This window comes from Enoplosus armatus, chromosome 19 (assembly GCF_043641665.1).
Source record: "Enoplosus armatus isolate fEnoArm2 chromosome 19, fEnoArm2.hap1, whole genome shotgun sequence".
Classification (NCBI taxonomy): domain Eukaryota; kingdom Metazoa; phylum Chordata; class Actinopteri; order Centrarchiformes; family Enoplosidae; genus Enoplosus; species Enoplosus armatus.
In genome coordinates, this window is record NC_092198.1 from 13,206,923 (window position 1) to 13,229,796 (window position 22,874).

The 22,874-nt window shown below is 40.3% G+C and overlaps 1 protein-coding gene across 1 annotated transcript in view; it reads right to left on the reverse strand.

Moving 5' to 3' along the window:
- Nucleotides 1-6,789: 6,789 nt before the first annotated feature.
- fig4a (FIG4 phosphoinositide 5-phosphatase a) overlaps nucleotides 6,790-22,874 on the reverse strand; it is a 42,562-nt gene continuing 26,477 nt past the window's right edge. Inside the window, exons 17-23 of the mRNA XM_070925553.1 lie at nucleotides 21,910-21,968; nucleotides 21,658-21,805; nucleotides 21,391-21,474; nucleotides 19,627-19,825; nucleotides 13,365-13,450; nucleotides 10,522-10,596; nucleotides 6,790-7,339 (exon numbers count right to left, since the gene is read on the reverse strand). Coding sequence (XP_070781654.1) covers nucleotides 7,162-7,339; nucleotides 10,522-10,596; nucleotides 13,365-13,450; nucleotides 19,627-19,825; nucleotides 21,391-21,474; nucleotides 21,658-21,805; nucleotides 21,910-21,968 — 829 coding nt within the window. The 3' untranslated portion in view covers nucleotides 6,790-7,161. The remainder of the gene's footprint in view (nucleotides 7,340-10,521; nucleotides 10,597-13,364; nucleotides 13,451-19,626; nucleotides 19,826-21,390; nucleotides 21,475-21,657; nucleotides 21,806-21,909; nucleotides 21,969-22,874) is intronic.

Genomic DNA, 22,874 nt, shown 5'->3' on the forward strand with positions numbered 1-22,874 from the left:
CTTTACCGTATAAAACCAACGGCATGGCACAATTTAAATTTTTCCCTTTAAAAGTTATTGTAATAACTGCAGCAGCGGCAGCAAAAGGCACAGGAGCTGTCCGTGGTCCTGAATCACAGCAACTCCATAGAAAACTAAATACCGACAAACACAACATCATTTATATCATCACTCTCCAAGTTTAACTTCTTCTTTACATGGTTTTAAATACTTTATAAAGACAGTGTGATTGTGGTGCTTAATAACTGTATAATTATTAGTATTTTTGTCCACTAAGGAATAGAAAAGTCTTGCTGTATTCCTCTAGATTATATCATAGGATTACTGCAATAGGCTTTTATTGCAAGGAACTATCTCTCTGCTATTTTGGAGGGTAAAGTCAAACAAACGTAATTGTTTATGCAAACGACATAAACAATTATTTGTTATATAATTGTCATACCGGAACACGGTTTCTGAAAAGTTAAGAATGCCTACCTCCGTGACAAAACGGTATGAGCTGAGATTCTCGCTGAAGTCAGAGCCCCTCGTCCGATGGGAGAGTGTCAAATGAAAAGGATGCAACGACTGTCCCCCTTTTCTCTCTCGCTCCTTTGGACCCTCTCAAGTGAAGCCCTTGATTTTGTTGTGCTTCCCGCGCAGGGGAGAGACACCCAGGGCAGGGGTGGTGTGAAGCATTGGCCGGTGTTCAGCTCGGTGAGGAAGGTGAATGTGAAGAGGAGGAGGGCGAGGAGAAGGAGGAGAGGGGACAGACCAGAGACTCGCGTGGAGAGCTTTAAAGCCGACTGACGTCACGGCAGAGAGAGAGAGAGAGAGAGAGAGAGAGAGAGAGAGAGAGAGAGAGAGAGAGAGAGAGACTTGATGCCAGTCTCTCTCTCTCTCTCTCTCTCTCCTGCATATTTCAGCGCTTTTTCACTAAGAAAACTGAAACTACAGCTTTTTGCACGCTCCTCTGACCTCTGCCAACCCGGTTCACCTCTCTCCCGAAACGCCTGATGCATTTTAATCTCAGGCAAACTGTTGAGGAACGTGTTCAAAAGCCAACACACGAGGTCCCAGGTGCAAGCATCATGGATATTTCACAATTCAATACAAAATCAGAGTTAAAATCAGCAGCCTTCAAAAAATGTATTAGCACCATAAATGTTAACAAGGTTTGCTGTAAAGTCAGCCGTGTGTTTTGTAAACCAACACATTAAAGGTAGAGTTTCACACTGAACAGGAGTGAGTCATCTTGTGAGTCAACTCCTAATTTCACTCCGTTTCAAGGGTGTGGCTTCAGTGGAGTGTCACACTGCCTTAATCTCAGAAACCTAAACATGGTGTTTATCTGTGGGATTCCCGCATTCCCATTTGTTTCAGTTCTTTTCTTTTTTATCATGTTAGCAAACTAAGACACTAAACTACAATGACGAACTTGATGGATGTATGCTTGACAGTTAGGTCTGCGTCATTGTGAGCATGTCAGCAAACGCCTAACAATGTAGTGAATTTACTGTTGTGCTACTGGCTGCACAGTGGCGCACCTGCACATCTAGTGAGGGCAGAAGATTATCACACCAAATGTCGTAGTGACTGTTCATTTGCTTCAACTGCTGTTTCAGCAGCCATTTTGACTTGTCATACAGCAGAAGATGCACAGATGCCACTAATATCATTAACAATAGCTCGCCTAAAAAGAAGGCAGCCATAATTACTGCAACAAGTTGCACCTGTGTTTAACAGGTCAAGAGGGAGAAACGCTTTGAGCCACTGTAAACACGTCGAGGGAGCTTATGTAGGCGTGCCAGCTGGTCTGGACCAAAAGGCTGGCTAACAAGCTAATGCGCTCTGGGAGAAGGTTTGCTCAACAATCCTATACACTATGCAGAAACCTGCGATCCTTCTCTCTGGGGAAGATTAACCGCCTCAGCTCAGCACCATGTACAGTGTGTGTGTGTGTGTGTGTGTGTGTGTGTCCAGCAGAAACAGATCCTGCTCAGTTTGATCACTTTCTAAGCACTGTGTGTTCTGCATACCTGCAACAAGTTACAGTATCTCTGTACACACCAGGCTCACGGTGTGATTCAGTGTGTAAATGTTCATCTAATGTTGGAACAAACATCTCGTTATACCCCGAGGGTACTGACAGTACTGCTGTTACTCTTTATGTCTTTGGCTACAGTCGTCTCTTCTTTTCCTCCGTCTGAAACATTCTGAATGTTCTGATCTTTTTCTTCTCATGTTCCTTTGATAGATTAACTCACCTTTATCTTCATCTATGCTCAGATTTGCCGAAAATTTGCTGATTGAGCAATTGAGTCTTGTTGGACTTTCTTTTTTGCTCTTTATTGTTTATGCCTCAGACGAGTTAATGTGCAGAGTTTTACTTTTATTATAAACCGAATCAACTGCTCAATGATGTGTGAAGCACACACGTTCAATCGGTGTGTGGAATTATTTCAAACCTCGTTGGATAAAAATAAATCTTCCACAACCCCTTTTCCCCCCTTTTCCATTAAATCATCTGTTTTGATTAAGGTCTGCTTCTTGCTTGGGTTGTGGCTGATATTGTGATAAGGCTGAGGATACTGTGATAAGTATGTTTAAGTTTGAAGGTGCATTGGGGCTGTACAGTAGAAAGAATACAGGAAGAATGAGTCCCATTATTGATCAGCTGGAGGGGCACGGACGTTATACAGTCAGTCACCAGGGGTTAAATTGGGATGTGTGTGTGTGTGTGTGTGTGTATATATATATATGGGGGGCGAAGGGTGAAGCAGGATGTAGGCTATATATACCCTCACTGGGTCTGTCCGGTACCCCACACACACACACACACACACACACACACACACACACATACATACACACACACACACACACACACACACACACACACACACTTCACGAGATGAAACAATAAGGGCTCCATGCGTAATAGCGCACAGAACTCCAGATTCGCCCCGGCGGCACCGCACAGTGGAATACCTGGCATTCCCCGTGAGGGCACGAAGGCTGGGAACAAAATAAAGAGGAGACGAAGGTTACGCACTGAAACAATACAACTAGGAGCAGAGGCGGGAAAAGGCAGCTCTCCATGCGCCGACAGGCAGGAGGGAGAGCGCATAAAACCATCAGCTGAACGAGACAAATAGTATGTTGTTATAACACTAAACGTATCACGCTATAACGTGAAAAATATCTTGTTAAAACAATAAACTTATCAAGTTATAACGTTTTTCGTTTTGGCGTGGCAGCAATATGCTTCAGTAATTTTGACTTATACTTTTGTCTCATAGCTGCTTTAAATTAAATGAGAAGTAAAGAACTGGTTGAGGACAGTTGTGATTCATATGAACATAAACAAATCTGAAGAAAATGACTTAATGACCAGTGAATGTGAAACTTATTAGGAGGCCTTTATTGTCAAAATGTCTTAATAGAGCTCCATTAATGGTGCAATGATTGATTTCTTATATAATATAATATTTATGGTTACCAAAACTCTTGTACTATGTCAGTGGATGACATGTTGAGAGACAGTGGGAGGTAGGGGGAGATTCAAAGCAGCATAGCAATATGGTAACCAGTTTTTGGTTTCCAGGCAACAGCTGTTTGGCCACCTTTTGTCAGTGGGCCGAGGGCTGGAGAGGGGGTTGTCTTCATTCATAAGCTAAGCGGTCACATGAAGTGCCTAGTGACTCATGTCAAAGACCTAGGCAGATACCCAACCACACACACAGGACTGAAATACATCTTAAAACCATTTCTAATTGTTTTCTATGATGGACTAAACGAAACAAATTGAATTTCCACCAAAATAGAAAAAATGCACCACTGGCGCCACACACACACACAAACATTCAATCTTTACTCTATTTTTGTGAGGACTACCAAGAACAAGCTGCCCCAAAAATATCAGTGACCAGATGCATTTATTCATCCATACCCATGTGTCCTGAGAGGTTTCAGCGTAATGAGACACCTGCCATTAGGGACATAAAAACATGAGAAAAACAGGGCCTTATATAAAAGACCTCTTTTCCCTTCAAAACAGCCCCCTTTGGGAGACAAATCCTGACCACCTACAGTCCCCCTTCCTGCAAACACAGACAGCAGGGCTCTCAAGAGTGCACACATGCTCTCATGTGCTTGTACACAAACATACCCTTTACCTTAATACCCTCATGGAGATATTTGATATATTAGATGTCTCCAATTAGACAGAGAAAAGACCATTAATGAAGCAGCAGAGACAAAGAAAATTCAAATTATGGAAGATAGTAAAGTGTAGGGGGCGCATATAGATTTTAGAGGAGGTTGAGAGTAAAAATGATAAAACACTGGGTGGTAGGAGACAAGTGGAGGTAGGAGGGGAGGCGTTTATGGGGACACATTTACTGTAAAGATGAACACCTCAATTTACCCACAAACGTCTACTTCTTACAACTGTATTCACTCTGGAACACTAACACACTTTATACACACACACACACACACACACACTATCTGATAAGTGGATCGCTCACAAAAGAAATGGTCATATAATCTGATAAATGATGTGACTGACCCTCTGTACTGTGCCCGCCACACTACAGATGTCATTGTGACCTTGATTTATTGATAATTACATGTGCTAAAAACTTTCTGATTGCTAATGGCCCAAATCAAATTAGTTTTAAACAGTGTTTAGAAATGAAGCACTGGTTGTAAACACAGGTAATGGATCTGAACAGAACAGAAAGGTCTGCAGCAGTACATGTCATCCTAAAAGGCCTTTCTAAAAACTACTTACACCGGGTGACTTCAACTGATTTTTTGTTTATGTCTACAAGCAGCCAAAAGAATGGTACTCTTTTGGGGAATTTGGGGATTTTAACAACCTGTTGGAGGAGTTTATGTTCAACAATTACAGTAATATCTTAGACAGAATCAGTGTTATCAATCACCATAATATCTATATTGGACAACAATCAATAGAGACAGGCACATTCATTAAAATACTCATATCTATAGAACTAAATCTAAGTGAATCATCATGTCAGAACCCACCCATAACGAGTCTGTGAGCCATTTCGGGTCAGGACCCAAAGATTAAGTTACAATAAGAAAAATGTTATTGTTGTTTGGGAAAATCGTATAAAAAGGGTTAGGGTTAGGGTTAGATAAAAAGATTAATGCCGGGTTCAGACGGCTGCCCGCAGATCTGAGAGGACCTTTATTATGAGATATGAATTGATAGAGTTATAAGGAGTTATAAACCTACATGTTAGGGTGATGGGACACCAATATGGTGGAGATAAATGAAAACATTGTCGCCCTTATATATGCTCTCTGCATTGAGTTCACTTCCAGGGACAGGACACCCCTGAGGGTCCTCAGAACCTCAGTGACAAGTTTATTGCTCTTCTGACGTGAAAATCTTGTGAGAAAATCCCTCCTGAGAAAACCACTTCAGAGAGCCTTATATGAGACCTGTAGTTTGCTGCTGAGTTTAATTTATTGTTAAAAAACAAGGATTTGGAGAAAGTAGGATCTTCTCTACTCACTGTGGAGTCACCTGAGAGGCTTCCAAGGGAAAAAAGGGGGACTGGAGCACGCTGAGAGGTGAGAGCTTCTCTTCACTTTAGGGGAGATGTGTTATTACTGGATTGTATTCTAGGTATCTGTAGTGCTCTCTTAACATCTCGCAGCACAGTAATGATAGTGCCGCAAGGTTTTAAAATATAGAAGATGGACGAAACACGTTCCTTCTTCTACATCCTCTCGAGTTAATCGGGTTTTAAATACAGAGGAGCAGTTATTTTTCTTTAATTCCCCTGCTGTTCTCTAACACATCACATGCTGAAGCACCACCCCCAACCCCCCCCCCCCCCCCGTCCTCAAGCTCACGAGGCACAGATGCAGAAACCAGTGGTCAATCAGTAGCCTGACTGAACGTGGATGTGCATTACAGGAAAGGCAGTCTTTATCACATTTCACATTTTCTGACACCTGCGGTTGAAAGTGGACTACTAAAAGAATGAATAAGAGGAGAGAGAAAAGTGTGATGGACAGAACAAAAGTGAATAGGGTGCATAATGGGTGAACAGGGTAAGAGAAAGACAGCAGAGGAGAGTGGGAGAGATGAAGAACATTACAGAAGCCGCGTGAAAGGACTAATATTCAATACCTGTAGAAAACAGTGGAGAACAACAGAGCAAAGACATAAAAGAAAAAACTGCAGTGTAGAAAACTGCTTACAAGCAACAGCAATCAAATCTGTCACATCATGTTAATAAATAAATGTTTAATTTAGAACTATTGTACACAATAATCAGCTAACATGTCATAAATGCAAATACAAAACAAAATCAGTGTGCAGTGAAGATCAAGGTATCAGTGTCCGCAGAAATTCTGGTTTAATCAAATCGCATAATGCAGTGTTCAAAATGTGACGACAAAAAGCCACTGACCTTAACTAAAAGACAAACAGGTCAAATTACCTGTTTATACCTTTACAGTACATGTATGACTTACATTGTTTTTGAGCGATAAAATAAAAAACAAGAACGTATATCCCTGTCACAGCTTTTTTAACAGATTTTAAAAGGTTTAACAGAATGAATACAAAAGAAACTCAAAGCACATCTGAGGTGGAATTTAAAGAATTGGTCATCATAATCTTACTAATGGTAACATTTAAGAATCAAAATATTTAAGGGTGAAATGTACATATAGTTAAATAAACATTCTTAAAAGAAGTGCAATTAAAATTGAATTGATGGAAAATAACACAGAGAACAAATTAAAAGAACCATAAAGGTAACCTGTAAAGGCACGTCTGAATGAATAAAAAACTGGATAACAACTGAAGCTATTAAAACTCAAATAGCTTTGATTTAAAAAACAAAAACAAAAACACAAAAACCAGCATAGTTTAGTTCAAATACAGGGCATATGGGTTGTTCATGCACCATTATCTTCATCATGGACTGTCTACTCCCACCAGGGGAAAAAAAAACATCCAAGAGGTGGGTAGTTGAAGCAAAATGGATTTACAAATGCAAGAAAACATCTCTTGCTCTGTCCTGTTGCAACAAACAAAAATCTTAAAGTCATGTCAAGTCTTGAAGATGGAATTTTATGCTGGATTGCATCTGATCATCTGCATTTGCATTTTTTTTCTGAGTCTGTTTCTCACATGTATCTGTTCTTGACATACTCCCTGTACATCAACATGTCCTCCCTGCACAGTACCCTCACCTGGCCCTGACCAGTTATCACATGGCTCTCGAACTCATCGCGGCTGTCTCTGTCGACCTGCGGAAGAGAAACGCTGTAGATGCTGTCCTCCGGGAAGCAGGACACGGGCTCCCTAAAGGGGGAGGGACAAAGAGGAGGACGGAAAAAGACAAAGGGACAGAAGTGTGTTCAAATGATGGATGTATTGAGGAACTCATTTTAGACAGATCACGTGGTGGTAGAAAAACTAGCCATGGCTGCTATTTATTAGTTGTCACTAGATCAAATAAATGTGCCGAGGTCTAGAAAAAAGTTTGAATCCAACCAACACGAACTTGTGAAAACCTGCAGGAGAGAGTGGGTCATTAAGAGGACTGTTAATGGAAACAACACGTGGGTGGCAGAGATGGGCGCCTTTACAGCTGAACTGCTCATATGTTCGTGGAAACCACACTCTAAAGCATGTCTCATCATCTTACGAGTGAATTATCAACTGCGTGCTTGTCGGGTCATCCACCCAGTCAGCTAGTTCAACAGCAGCTGAGGCCCCAGTGAGAGGTTGCTCAGACACATGGCCGCATTACAAGTGCACCTCCTTGATTATTGGCTGTATCAGAGCCACAACAGAGGCTCTGACAGATCAAAGAAGCCTTGAGATGAATTATGAACTGAGTAAGTGTCATCATGGAGTACTCAACTAAGGGTTTAAAGTAAATTAAAGCTATAACTAGACCTGCAAGCAGGCGTACCAACTCAGGGTGACCAAGAGTTTTTAATAAGTTTATCACATTTGTTTGTGTTTATGGACAAGCTGAAGCCAGGCTTCCATCCAGGTGTAGTGCAAAGTTTTTGTTGGTCATCAAGATGAACAGCTGAAAAACAATGTAGAAAACATGACGCAAATATGGCATTTGTGTTTCTTTCATGTATTAACTTGAGGAACGTTACAGTCTTCTCATCGCTCCATGCAAGTCTGATGCTTTCGTCTGCCGCTTTTTTTGCCTCTTCAGTGGACGTTTAAGTCACATGCTTCATGTACGTCATTATTTATTCCATTGCACTTTGTTGCATTTTGTTTTTGATACATCAACTTTTCCACCTCAGCTAAGCGTAGAAAACGTTTTTACGATATTTGGAGTTTTTACTTTCTGAATTTTCGGCACTTTCCACTGCGTTTGCTAATTGAGAAAGCGCATAAAAACAGGTGCTCATTATAATCTGAGGTGGAAACAAATCAACACACTTTACTTCTCAACAGGAATCCGCCGCAGTATTCATATCCTTTCTGCTTTTATCTCCACCAATGTCGTCGGCTTTGCCTACACCTGATGGGTCAATAGAGGAACTGCACAGAGGGGGGTGACAGACTAAAGGTGAAAACACGTTTGGGGTGCTGTAACAGCATCTTAGAATAGCACTGTTGCACAACAACAGACACACCTGCTGGACCTTGTGGATCTGACACGAGGGTAATGAATGGCCAGAGTGATGAAAGTGAAGAATGGTGACGATATGGGCAGACAAGGACAGATGCAAACTGAACAGGGATGAAAAGATGTTACGATTCCCTCCTGACTGAGCTTGCTCTTGCACACAGAAGCCAATATCTGTATGTCTCACCTTTTTCTTTGAGCAAACGTGTGTACAAAAAAAAAGAGTCACGTGTTCAAAGAGAGCCATAAAAAGTCATGCGTTTGCTCTAAAAGGTTATTGACAGCACTCTAAAAATAGAGTCGGAGGCCAACTTCCTTCAAGTCACCAGTTTCCATCTTATCTTTATTATAAGAATCCTAGGAGATTTCAGTTTTCCATGTATTCTCATGTAGGGTTAAGTGTCATGACATAATTCTGCCATTTAGTTTCCTGAGTGAGTGGTTATAATCAATAATTCTGCATCCGCCTCTTTTATTCCATTCATGCTTCTGCCTCTTTAATTGCACCTAATGTCTCTCTTTCTCTGCGTGTTGAAATCCTCTTTTATTGAACCTGAAACCTTTTCCTGCCTTTACCCTCTTCTTCAATTTCCCATGACCTTCAACCCCTCTTCCTCTGAATGACCTCAGGCTCTATCTGGCTTTCTAGGAAATGGCCACGACAAACCTTCTAGCTTGTGGTCCTCTTACAAAGCTGGTTGACAGTGAAGTCTTGTACAAAGAGAAATCTCTTCTCCACCAGCACACTCTCTGTCTGACCTGTGCTTTCATACAGCAAAACGCAGAGAAGATGAAGAAAAACGCTACCATGTGGATATATTGTGGATATATTTTTGCCGCCTCTTTGCCATTTTTCCATTCTGTACAGTTATCATTTCACCAATTTCTAGTCATATTCCATCCAGCTATGATGCTCACAGCTAAACCTCAGAGTCCATCTGGCTGATCTGAAAATGTCTTTTATCTTAGAATATTAGCTTCGCCAGACAAATCCGCAAATGCAAATTAGTTATCAACGGGCGCACACCAAAATGCCTCTGGATACAAAAACTACTCAGAGCAATGAAATGACTCGATTCAAGCCGGCTGATTGGCTGGCGTCACCTGCCAATCAGCTCGTAGCAAAGTCAGCTGGTCAAGTCAGCTCCCTCTCGTTTTTTTTATGTTTTGCAAGTAACTCACTATCACTATCCTCATTCATATTTTAAGACACTACATATTACATCCAGCTACAAAAAAAAGCTGTTCTCTCTGATATGATCAAATGAAAAAGTCCCCGTGGTGTTGTGCAACATTAGCAAAGCAGACATGTACAGTCTGTGTGACAGGGAGGGAGACAAAGGGGAAATAAGAAATAATGAAAAAGAATACATATCAAGAGGAATCCTGAAGAGGCATTTAGTGATTGAGATGTTGTCTGTGAGTGTGTGTGTGAGAGAGACAGAGATGGAGCAAGATAGAAAGAGAGCAAGACAAAGAGGGAAACTGCTTTTGCGTCTGTTCGGCTGCACATTGCCATCACACGTGTGGCTGAATTTTGAAACTGGGAGAGGAAAAAACACTGCTGGGTCTCAGCCACAGTGAGCAGGAGGGCGAAAGGGGAGTGGAGACTGACTGGGAATGACGGGAAGTAAAGGAAGAGTGTTTGGTTATAAGAGATGAAGATTAAACAGCACACAGCTAGAAGCCTCCCTGGAGACCACTGTGTTCACTTGTCCCAAGGCTACAGGAAATGTTGAGTGGTATTTAAAAAGGCTCGGATTATAACTGCAAACCAATATTACAACGTAATGCTTAACATTACACGTGAGTGAGGATTATTGAGTTTGGGTACATATGTTTGTTTGTTTTTTTCTGTGTGTGTGTCACATGTTTTACTCACAAGCAGATGATGTTTGCCAGATTTATGTGTTCAGTTCTTTCCACCCTGTGCTGGCTCTCGCCCAGATGTGCAAACCTGTGAAAAAAAACAAAAACAAAACACAAACAAACAATATGAAAAATCTTACTGTAAAATAAGTATATGCACATCCTAAACACACGTTAGTCTCTGCTACATGCTCCTCCCATCTGCATCGTGTGAAGAGCTGTTAAGAAAAAGGCAATTGGGTAACAGTGTAATTAATGTCTTAAAGACCTTTTAATTGTCTATTTTTCAATACAAATACACACAGATGAGCTTAACATGTCTGTTGAGATCTCAAATGTTCAGACCACATCATCATCAAATTTCCCCGTAGGTTTTATTTTTTGCACAAAGGCACAATAATATGCAATAATTGAGAGTTCCTCTCTGGCTCTTGCTTATGATTTTTAATATTAATGCTCTGATTAGCGGAGCTCTGGCTGCAGCTAACATCTCTGGAGCCATTCCAACTTCCAGCCTCAATAATGAATGCAGTCTCATTCTCATTATGTGCCACTACAGCAGGAGGATATGAACAACATTCTTCACTACAACTTTTTTTTTTTTTTTTTAAATCCCCCTGCTTCAATCACACCTCAAAACTGTGACTGCCATCAAAGTCAGAGATAGAAATTAACAAATAAGTCATCAGGTGTTTGTTTTTTTGTACATCTTAGCATACATTCCTTCACAGCACCTCATTACAGTCATCAATCAGTCAATTCATTTATCGTTATTGCATTATTCTATACCACATTTGTATCTGTCTGTATTTGCTTTCATCGCCACACGCAGAGATCATTCCTGAACAAGTTGCTTTCAGTACATCTGGACATGAGAGCATAGTTATAGAGAGCAAGGACAAACATTTCTGAGAAACATTGAGAGTCATGCTCCATATTCAAAATGCAACATGCCTGGTGTTTCAACTGGGGTTGGTTCCTCTTCAACAGCACATATTATTTCTCTGTACGAGCGATGAAAACCTTTGCAAAATGATGAATCGCGCAAGAAGCCTTTTTATGGGTGACAAAACATGTCTAGAGACCATTCTTTAACAAAGACGTTTAGCTCATCTCTTAGCATCTGTGTGGGAAAATGTAGTAACAAAAATTTTTTTTTTTCTGTTGTCAAATGTTATTGTTGCTATTGGAACTAGAATCTGGTGTGATTTGATTGTCATCAGTAACTCTCCCATAAAGTGTCCACACTGAGAGTATAACCTGTGATAAGGGGTCACAAGTTGACATGGCGTCATTTTAAAGGGTCACAAACCAAAAAGGTTGGGAACCACCTTTTCTAGACAACTACGTAATCTTGGGGTTTTGGGTGTACATTGCATACAGTTGTGTTTAATATCAAACATGTCGTTCATGTAGTTCAATTTTAAATTAATGGTCCAGACAGTAAATTACAGTAAATTTTTTGTGATATGCGTTTTATGAAATTCATGAATCCATACATTACGTACGTATTTGCTTAAATATAAAGTGCACATGTTTAACTACAAAATAGTAAATACTGCTTCAAAGACATGACCATACACTGACTACTAAAATAATACACTGGACCAGTTACCCTCAGTGTGTTTAGGACAGCCGAGTGTGAAAAAAAAGCTATTATAGCGCCAACAAAAGCATCACACTGAATCAAACGTGCAGTTCGGATCCAAAGAACAGATAGTTATGTTCAGTTTCAGAGCCTGGCGATGGCTATTCAATGTAGCTCATCAACATGGTTGGGAGGAAACAGGAAAAAAGGACAAAATGAAATAGAACAGACAGACAGAAAATGAAACTCAGGTACAAAGAGCGAGGTCAGAAGTGTGATGCACACAGCAGGGCAGAGTTGACAATGTCCCTTTTGCAAAATGACCCATATCACCCTGAGGGGGCTGCTGACACTGATGCTTGTTCCTCCCCTCTCTGTCTTTGGCACTGGATGCATTGTCCATAACAATAAAAAGGAAACAGTTAAATGGGCAGAGGCAGTCAGAAAATAAGGCTGGAGCTCTTTGGCGTTTGCTTCAACGTGGTACCAAAAAACGAAACATGCTAAAGTTTACTGAGAGCTGACGGCCAAACAGAGGCCAGATCGAGTAGGAAGGTATGACCTTAGACTGTAAATAAAGATCGATGACATGACAGCTCCCCAAAAGTGAAGCCAAAACACCTCGATCCCCCCTGGTGGTTGGCTGCAGTATAGGTCATAAACCCCGCCCGCTCCATGTTAGTGGATGGGACATGGGCCAAACTAAAAAATCATTTCACAAAGATGGTTCTGTTATTTTAGATAGTTCTTATCACGTTGATGTGTGTTCATTTTTCTGGTTTGGTTTTAATTCGTTATTTGATGCTATAAAAAAAGGGTGTGTGACGTCATGATTGACAGCTGTGACTGACTGTGGTGTGCTCGCAATTGGGTCGGGCAGGTGTATGAGCGGGACCTTCATACCGTGCCTCCACTCGCTGATCACCACTGTGCAGACTCTGGCTCCAAATGACGACACCAGCACAAGATGGCAGGGCCCGTATTTTTGTGGGAGGAAGTATTAATTTGATTTTACAACTATACCTAATATATATATATATATATATATAGTATACCTATACCTTCCTCACTTAGAACTGCGTTCTGTAGTAAAAGCATAAATTGCATGCCTACAAGTCAATTACTACTACATTATTTATAGAAGCAACTTAAATATCCAAACTTAAAAGATTGAAAAAGCCCTATACAATGTAGCCAATCATTTCAAAATACGTGCATTTATTATAATGTCAAATAATGCATGTATGGGCCAGCTTTGTGTCCATCACCTTTCATAAATGAGCAGGTCTTCCTCAGCAGGAAACTCAGCCAGATTGAGTCCATAGGGCTCCTTAACGGACTGCTGTTGGATCTCCTGAAGAGGTGAGAAGGGAAAGGTAAGAAGCTACAGGTGCATGTGACTGAGACAGAAAAGCACAAAATGGTTTTAAATAAAGTTTTAATATGACTTTAGAATGATTGTTAGGAATAATACAAAGAGACACATGTGAGAAGGTAAAGCTACTTGCTAACAGCCAGAGCTGCAACTCAAAATATAAAATCATACAGACAAGGTCATCAGGTTCAGCTGCTTCTCTTCAACTGATTTACTAATTAGGATGGCCCACAAAGTGTAATCCAGGCATCTATGAATGTAATTTGATTGTTGGTGTGTGATGAGGTGGTTTCATGTTCAGGGAGAGTGCCCTCCTGGGGTTCCTGCAGACGGTGTCTGAAGTTTGTATAGACATAATAATCAGTTTAAAAAACAAAACAAAGCTCAGACCGGCTCGAGCAGATTCTAAAAGGCTTAACGGAAAAAGATCAAGGAAGTTTAAAAAAAAATTAATCAGTTGAAAATAAATGGTAGCAAAATCAAGTTGGAAGATAATGAAATTATAACCAAAGGCCATTGATCATGAGGGTATGCTCTGGTAAGAACAACATGTAAAAAGAAAGACACGATTACACAATATATGAAACAAGAATGCAATAAACCAATCAGATTAATGTGGTTAAACGTGGCTTAATCACGTAAAACTATGATATAATGATGCAATGCTATTCATCGTACATAATGCTATGAAAACAGCAAGTAAAAAGAAAAACAATAAATATTTCCTAATCAGGGCATGCATGATTTATGTTTAAGTTTTTATGTTTCTTATGAAACAAGTCATTAAGCCAAATTAAGCCCAATTTATAAAAACAAATATTTCTGCATTTCTTTTTATAAAGGTTTATCACGGTTCCCTGTCAAACCAGTAATGATATTAAGTAGCATTGTGATCTATTAAGCTTTCAAATTAAGCACAAGGCTGATGATCAAAAAACAGCTTGGTGCAGCAGTGGTGTACGGAAAGACTTGCTGAACCTTGAAACAAACGATCTACAGCGGCAGAGCAAAATGAATGACATTCCTGTTAGCTAAGAACAAGACGATGAGGCTTCAGCGGACACGTGCTCAAACCAAAACCAGGCGACAGAAGAGTGAGAAAACGTTGTCTGGTCTGATTAATCTCAGTTTCTGTGTTCACATGCTGGGGGTAGTGCGAGAATTTCATGTAAACAGCATGAATCCATCTTGCCTTGTGTCGTGGTGCGAGATTGCGGGGACAGTGTTATATTGTGGTTGTGAGTGTTTTCTTGGCAGACATCGGACCATTTCATAACAACTGAGCATGATCCGAACACTGCGGTGTAATACATGTACACTTGGAAAAAACTTCTATGTTATGGTTTATGAAACATTACATTGTGATGCAGATACAATATCTTAAAAGTTGAAGAAATGTATTTTAGAAGCCATTTATAGACCAAATACAAATATGGGAATGTCTGTTTTTGGCTAATCCAGTAAATTAACAATTTTCTTAACAAGGATGATGATAATGTTGTTGTTGTTTTGTATACTTGGTATCTATGGTGATTTGTCAGTCACATGATATAACAGCCTCAGATACAACTACACGCTGATGGAGGCAAGATAGCCAAAAACGTTGAAGGGTCAATAAAGCACAGTATAGAGAAGAGTTGTGCGGCATTTTTTAATTTTGAGAACGGAATGAATGAAATCCCTGAAACATCTGTAAATGCAGTCCTGCTCTCAAATCTGGAATCTCTTTTGTCTCACAGTATATTTGGTAATATTACAACCATACATCTAAGGGCTCATAGCCGTAGACTAACCTAGCTATCAGAATTTTAAGTAAGATTTAACAGAGAGAAACTTTTTACTCTGCAGGTTGTTTAAAATGACAATACCCCTCTATTATTTCTTGGAACCAATCTTGGAGGTGTATTTTACTCTTTCTATAAACCTATAAGGGCAGAGAGAAGCTTGTTATGTAACATCATGCACAGGAGTGGCCGTAAAGCAGGCAGCTATGCCATTGTTCTCTTTGACTGTTTTCTGACACTGCAGCAATATGCTCAACATAATGAATTCAGTTTTCACTGTATTTGTATTGATCTGAGCTGCAGGGAGGGGAGAACGAATGAGGGTGTTCCAGGACCATGTCCAACAGCAGCTGTGAACACACACACAATCACAAAAACACACAGAGCCTCGCACAAACACAGAGTACATGGGAACACACACCTACTGCGGCATATACACATTCATATGGTGTGTGAGAGCACAGAAGAGTGTGTAAACACATACTTGCTTATACATACACCCACACACATTGTAAATCTATCCATGCTCATGCGGGAACACGTACGCCCATATTGAGGGGAATATGAAATGAGCATGTGTAATTACATGGCAAACGTCGTAATGATCTGATGTTTAAATATTTCAACAGTTCTGCGTTGTGCCGGCACCCTGGCAATCCATTCTCAGAGACAGGCTCGGAGGCAGCGACACGAGACGCATGGGAGCGAGTGTGTGTGCCTGACACGTGAGCTTGGCTGTCCAGCCCAGAAATATTCATGACCAGCTCCCTGCTCAAGGCCCCGAGAAGACAGACCAGAGAAAACCTACGGTACATACATCATAAATCAGGAGGGAGAGCCTTCGCCTCTAACTCTGAAGATCAAAAGTGGTCCTATTGAAATTTCTTTGCACAGATTTTCTGCTGGGTTAAATTGAGGCAAATTTGTTCTGACACAGTTTTGCTATATATATTTTTGCTATGTAGTGAATGGCAGCTGGTACAACATGCAGTTGTCATACGAATGGGAACTGAGAAACAGTTGCAATTTAAAACTACTGTTTCAAACTTAATTCTCTTTGTGGTACCGATACCCAAACAATACTAATACATTTGATTCTTTGATTATTTTGAGAAACATAGATCTATTTTCTACAAAACATTTTCATTTAAAGTAGTAGTTTTACATTTTGGGAAATATGCTTATTTGCTTTCTCCACTGTCATATCTGTCTGTTAAACATAAAGCCAGGGGAGGATTAGCTTAGCATAAAGAGTGGCGTCTTGTCATAAGGAATAATTACAGCACATAGTTTCCTGTTAAATCACAACTTGTTGGTTTTAGATTTCTATTTGTGATTGATTAAACAAATTAGATATAAGGCGTTAATTAGGCTGATTTTTGAATCTGAAGACAGAGCCATGCTAGCTGTTTCCCCCTGCTTCCAGTCTTTATGCTAAGCTAATCGGCTCCTTGCTCTAGTTTCATAGATAAAGCACAGATTTAAGAGTGGTATCAATCTTCTCATCTAGCACTCGCCGCCTCTCAAGTTCTCAAATGTCACTTATTAGCGCTAAACACAAGCTGCTTCATGAGAACTAAAAATAGCAAAGATTTTAATTAAATAAAAAACTACCAAATCAAAGAATAAGTAAACAGGAACATCATGGACAGACATGGAACATGAATGTGTACAGAAGATGCAATGTCTGACATCTTTATCACTGCCATCATTACAGGAGATGAAGTCCCTTCATTTAAGCACAGGGGGGGGGATTATGTTTGAAGAGCATGGGCTGCCTGATCCTTCAAATGATTGACTTGATGCCATCTGATCCACAAAGAACTGAATTACCCACAATCCCCAGGCGTTTGGACATAACATATTTGACAGTGGGAGAAATATAATTCTTTTCAAAGGGCTGCTTGGTTGTAGAGCCACCAGCCAACAAGGCACTTAGGACTGTGGCCACAAACACAGTCATCTTTTGGAAATGACAAATGTGTTTCTGGATGAGAGAGAATCCATCATTATGTATGTAAATTAGGGCAGAGGGGCAAAGTACAAGCAGAAGGAGTCACCTCACTCCTGCTGATGTCACGGTGGCGGTAAATAATGCCTGTAACCATAGTAACATTATGGCTGCTTCAATCAACAGTTTACACATCATTAGGGGCTCTTTATGCACCATGAAAGACATCACCGATAAACTGAGAAATTCCAAAAGGATGTCGCTTCCTGCTGCATTTCATTCATCCAACTGACACACTGACCTACTACCTGTGCTGATTAATGTGCTCCCTCTCAGTGCTGTGGTATGGCAACTGGGTCAATGGGGATGTAAACGTGCGACCAGTCCACCTGGGGCGTGAAATAGATACCGATATAGTGAAAACGGATGCTAGGAAATTGTATTCTATATATACACATTACAGCATGTGGTGAACTATATAGAGAGAGGCGCAGTATAGAGCTAACAGCAATAAGATCTGACATTTATCTTATCTGTGAGTGGGTACACGATTACATCCAGAGGAATATATTGAGTCAAGCATTTGTTCTTACTTTACTCAGTACTCTGGGGGGTCAAGAGTCTAAATCAGTAAAAAGAATACAGTGATCTGGCTGAGGGCACTAGCTTGATTTTGTTTTTCTTGTGTGCAACTTTACTGTTTTTGGATCACTCTCACAGCTCTCATCGGCCTTGTTTCTAGCCACAGCAGGCAGCTGTTAGCGACTAGCTGGTGAACGCAGTGGAGCATTTAGCTGGAGACATTTTTCTCAGGAGTTGATGAAGACCAAAACAGAGCTTAAAGGAGAGCGAATACTGGACTTTTACTCATTAGGTGAACAGAAACATGTTGATGTTGCTCCTAATGTTGAGTAGTGAATGTATAGATGCACCACCTGCAACAACGTTTTAGGGTTTGAAGCTGAATGAATATAGAAGAAAGGAAATAAATCCAAACTGAAAATGAACAAAGTCACAGATAACACAAAGACAGACTATTGACAAAAGAACATTGTGGCCAGGACACAATAAGAAGAACAAGAAAACATCTGTGGAACCACTGATCTCTTTTCAGATTTCAGCACTGATATTGTCACACGTCAACCTTGGCACAAAAAAAAACTCAAAGAGAAGATTAAATGAGGCATCAAAAAATTAAAGGCAGGCAAGACACCTGCAGGTCACCACATTATCAGCTGATGTCCTAAAAGCAGACAGAGTCCCACTGCACATGTCCTACATACACTCCTTAATGATACCTGGGCCTTAGAGGAGGGAGCCATAGAAGAACGGACCCTTCTGCTACGTTTCCCATGAAAGCAAGACAAGTGAACACAAACACAAGAAGGAGTAATGTTTCTACCAAATCCCAGCAAAGTCCTGATCACATTGGACAGAATAATGAGTGTGCTGCATAACAAGCTGCAGACATGGCAGGCTGGTTTCAGCAAGAATGCCTGTTGTACAGATGATGTTTTAACTTTCAGAATAACTGTTGAACAGTGTATCAAATGGGCACTTGTTCACCAATTCAGGGCAAAAGTATTCAATAATCAAGACAAAAAGAAGTCAGTGCTACAAATTGATATAGGACTCCACCAAATATGGGTTCTGATCCACCTTATGAATTATTTTTGTGGTTTAAAAAGTAATCTTTAGTAAGGGAATTATCAAAAAATTCAGTTCAACCAGCATATTAGCAACCGTAATTCCTTTTCCAACCAAAACCTAGCGAGAGAGATGATATGAGAGTGCAGAAGGGTATGTATCCTCAAGAGCAAGGCTGAGAGTAAAAACAGTGAGTTGGAGATAAGGAGCGAAGAGATGGAGGAAAAAAAAGGAGAAGTAATGATATAACACCACATCTCTGTTTAATTCTCCCTAAAACCAACATTAACACACGCCCACACCATTTAGACCCTCTTAGCTCTGGAAACCTCTGCCACTAAGGCTGATGAAGTTGACGTTTACTTCTTTGGTCTGACGCAAACAGAAACTCAGAACTAATTTCTTCATGGGGACTCAGGGGAGGTGGAGAGGAGAAAATACAATTAGGGTGACATACTCAAATTGGATTGCCAAACACTTTTGAGGCCCAAAATACAAGCAGGTGGCAACAACACAGCCTGAACTGCGATGACTTTTCCCTGAGGTCATTAGAGGAGATTACATATCCTTGAATTATTAGAGGATCTCATTTGATAGGCTGCTTTATTTCCTCTGTATTAAACAGTAAGGCTCAGAAGTGATACAAATTTGGATGTTGTTGTACTTGTGTTTTCAATTTCAATCTTACTGTGTATAAAATCTCATTGTTTCCTTGATGTGTACATTTGTCATTGAACATGTAGATCTATCTCCAGACATTTGTGTTTTCATACCTCCTGTGTGCGAGTACTCTCGCCAGACTCTGTTAGCAGTTTGATCGGGGTGGAACGCTGGGACACGGATCCGTCATCATCGCGGTCCTCCTCCGAGTCATCCTCCGACGTGCTGGTGATGGCCTCCTCACTCGGAGGAGGAGGCGCGCTGGCTGCAGTCTTCCTCTGGAGCAGCGTCTCCTCCTTACTGCTCTTGTTGCTGCAAATACCCACAAATATGCCGCTGTGACTTGACCAAGATAGGTGGCTAAGAAGATGGATGAATGGATGTACAGAAATGACTGAAAATAGCAATGTGGTGTGTGTGTCTCTGTGTGCAAGCATGTGCCCACACATGTTGTAGTAAGGTTCAGAGCCAGTGAGTCAGATACTTCATGTACTGCCATGTACTGTACTTTTCAACAGGCAAACAGAAGAAAAATCATTAATTGATACATGCAACCCTGATGCCCATGATGCATCAAAGATGAATCTACCCAAACCCGCATACACATACACACTGTCTCTGCCATCCACTTATTCAAAGTGCAAAATGTAAACTCTACATTTACAAAATGTCTAGGTGATTTTCAGTCACATTTTGATTAGTAACGGACTGAAGGCTACAACTACATTAAGTTAATTGGATTATACTATTATACAAGAACAAAACAAAAAAAAACAACTGATTTTGCCTTATTCTTAACTTTTTATGCTGTTTCTGTTTGTTTTAAATGTCCAAATAACAAAACTACACTTTAGTTATCAAGTATGCCAAGAAAATCAGCTCACTAAAGGTTCATGGAATTACCAGAATCTGTTCCTCAAACAATATTCATGTTTTAGCATCGTCAGAAAGACACCTGGACACTACTTTTGATATATTTCGTTATATAGAAGAGATAAGAATTGCATGACATTGAGCTAATATGGCTACAGATTCACCTTCCATACTGTAAGCCTTTTCTAGTTGGTTGTTGTTATAGGCCACCCAGTTCACCAAAGTATTTGGATAGAATATGTGGACATCAACATGTAGTGACAGATGAAAGGAAAGATATCTTCCCTCTTGGTGAACTGAATATTGACTGATTTTCTAAAAACTGTCCATTACATAAGAAGTTGATTTCTATGGCGGATGTTTGCAATCTTACCCTGGTTGTGACTCAACCTACAAGAATTTCTACACCCATGGATGGTGTTAATAATTCAGCCTGTATTGATCACATTTTCACTAACATCCATGAGCCGTGTTCACCAGCAGTATCAGTGGCAGTGGGATGCAGATATAATAATTTGACTGCTTTCACAAGAAAGACTTTTGAAAAAAAACGTATTTTCTTTTCGTTACTGTGTACTTTGTGGAAGCTAATGGGGATCCAAATAAAGAATTAAGAATAAAGAATAAGCATAAAAAGGATAACACTGACGTAGTACAGAACATGAGACAGCGGTCATGCTGCAATCATGTGGAGAAAATTACAGTATGAGCCATCAGCACATGAGGTTTCTAACCAGCAGGAAGCATTAAGGTATTTTGTAATAGTATGTGTGTGCATGAGTTGTTATTTAAAAACATATAGGCGCGCACACACACACACACACACACACACAGTTGTGTTCTAAACAGAGACAGGAAAAAATGACAGCACCTTGTTTTTGGTTACCTGAGAACACAGTGTCAAATGAAGCCGTGTGTATGAGGGCACAGTGACATGGGATTTATTACATCAAAAAAAAAAACATTACAAATGTGGACATGTACATGACCTAAGATGCACTCACCCCAGCACTGATTTCCCTGTTTCTTCTGGCTTGCGAACTGTGAACGGGCTTGGATCCACTCCTACTGTCTTGGGCATAAATTCCCTTCATGAACACAAATCAGAAGGAAACTCATTAGCTGACATCCTGCAGCACCAATTAACTCACTAACTTCAACCCTGTAGTAAGCCATAAAACATGTCTCTATATGTAGATTACAACCCAGTCCATTTGGGGTTTTCTTTTATGCCCTTTCATCTAAAGGGTGTTGTATGTGTGTGTATTCACCTTGCAGAGTTGGTCATGGCGATGCAGAATGTGTCATCAAAGGAGGTAAGTTCATAAGGTTTGAAGAATTCTGTGTAGATGTCAATACCCTCATCAAAGCGGTTCACTCTCTTCACTTTGACCTTCTTCATGGTGTCCTCACAGGGGACTGCATCCACACAGGAGCGCACAAACACAAAAAAACAGAAAGAAATAAGTTTACAAGACATTAATCCACACACTTAGAGATATCATCATGTATTGAAGAGATACCTTCATCATAGGCCACAGGAAGGTAGGACAGGATTCCTTCTGACCACCACAGTGTGTAGCTGGAGACAGACAAGATACACAAATGTGTTAAAACCTTCCAGAAAACTTTCCACTGACTGATGTGTTTTCTCTCCTGGGTTTCAACATAACCTAGATATGAAAATTGGCTTGGCTGGACCACCTACTGTACAACTCCTGAATACATCAGCCTTTTATTTAATACGCCCAATTTGAGTGAATGCACTGATTATGATTTAGTGTGTGATGTGCTACTTAGGTGAGTGTGAGAGTGGAAGTGCAGTGTGTGGCTGCAGAGCTTTATTCAGTTTCCAGTCATGCCAATTTCTTGGAATAAAGGCTGACCTAACTAACCATTGTGGCTACATAAACTGGCGGCATGTGGCAGAAAACTGGGTCTACTTTTATGTAAGCAAGAAAACAACTTGCACACTAGTATGCTCCCACACACATGCACACAAATGCCAAGGACAGAACTACTGTGGGTCAAAACTTACAATGAATAAAAAATAAAATAAAGTCATCATTGAATCATGAGTATGGACAGACCAAGTGACAAACCAAACAATAGCTTGAACAGAGAACGGCTACACAAACTAATATACACAGTATGACATACATATATGACACAAAAATCCTCTACATTGGCATCATACATGAATGCTACTTTTAAATAAGTACATACATAAATATTTGAGAGAAAAGAGGAATGTTTTTGTTAATCCTATTGTCAGGAACCAATTAATGTAAAAAGGCTGAGTAGTAAGAGTTGCCTAGTTTTGGAAAACACTCAGGTGTGGAAGAGTTCAGGTATCTCACAGGGCGGAGTTGACAAGGTATTTACAGCTCAGGGCCAAAGCTCTGTGACACTTCTCAGGTAAAGAGGAGGCTTGACAGCAACCAATTGGAATGACCACAAAGGCTATCACATAAAAATCCACCCACAT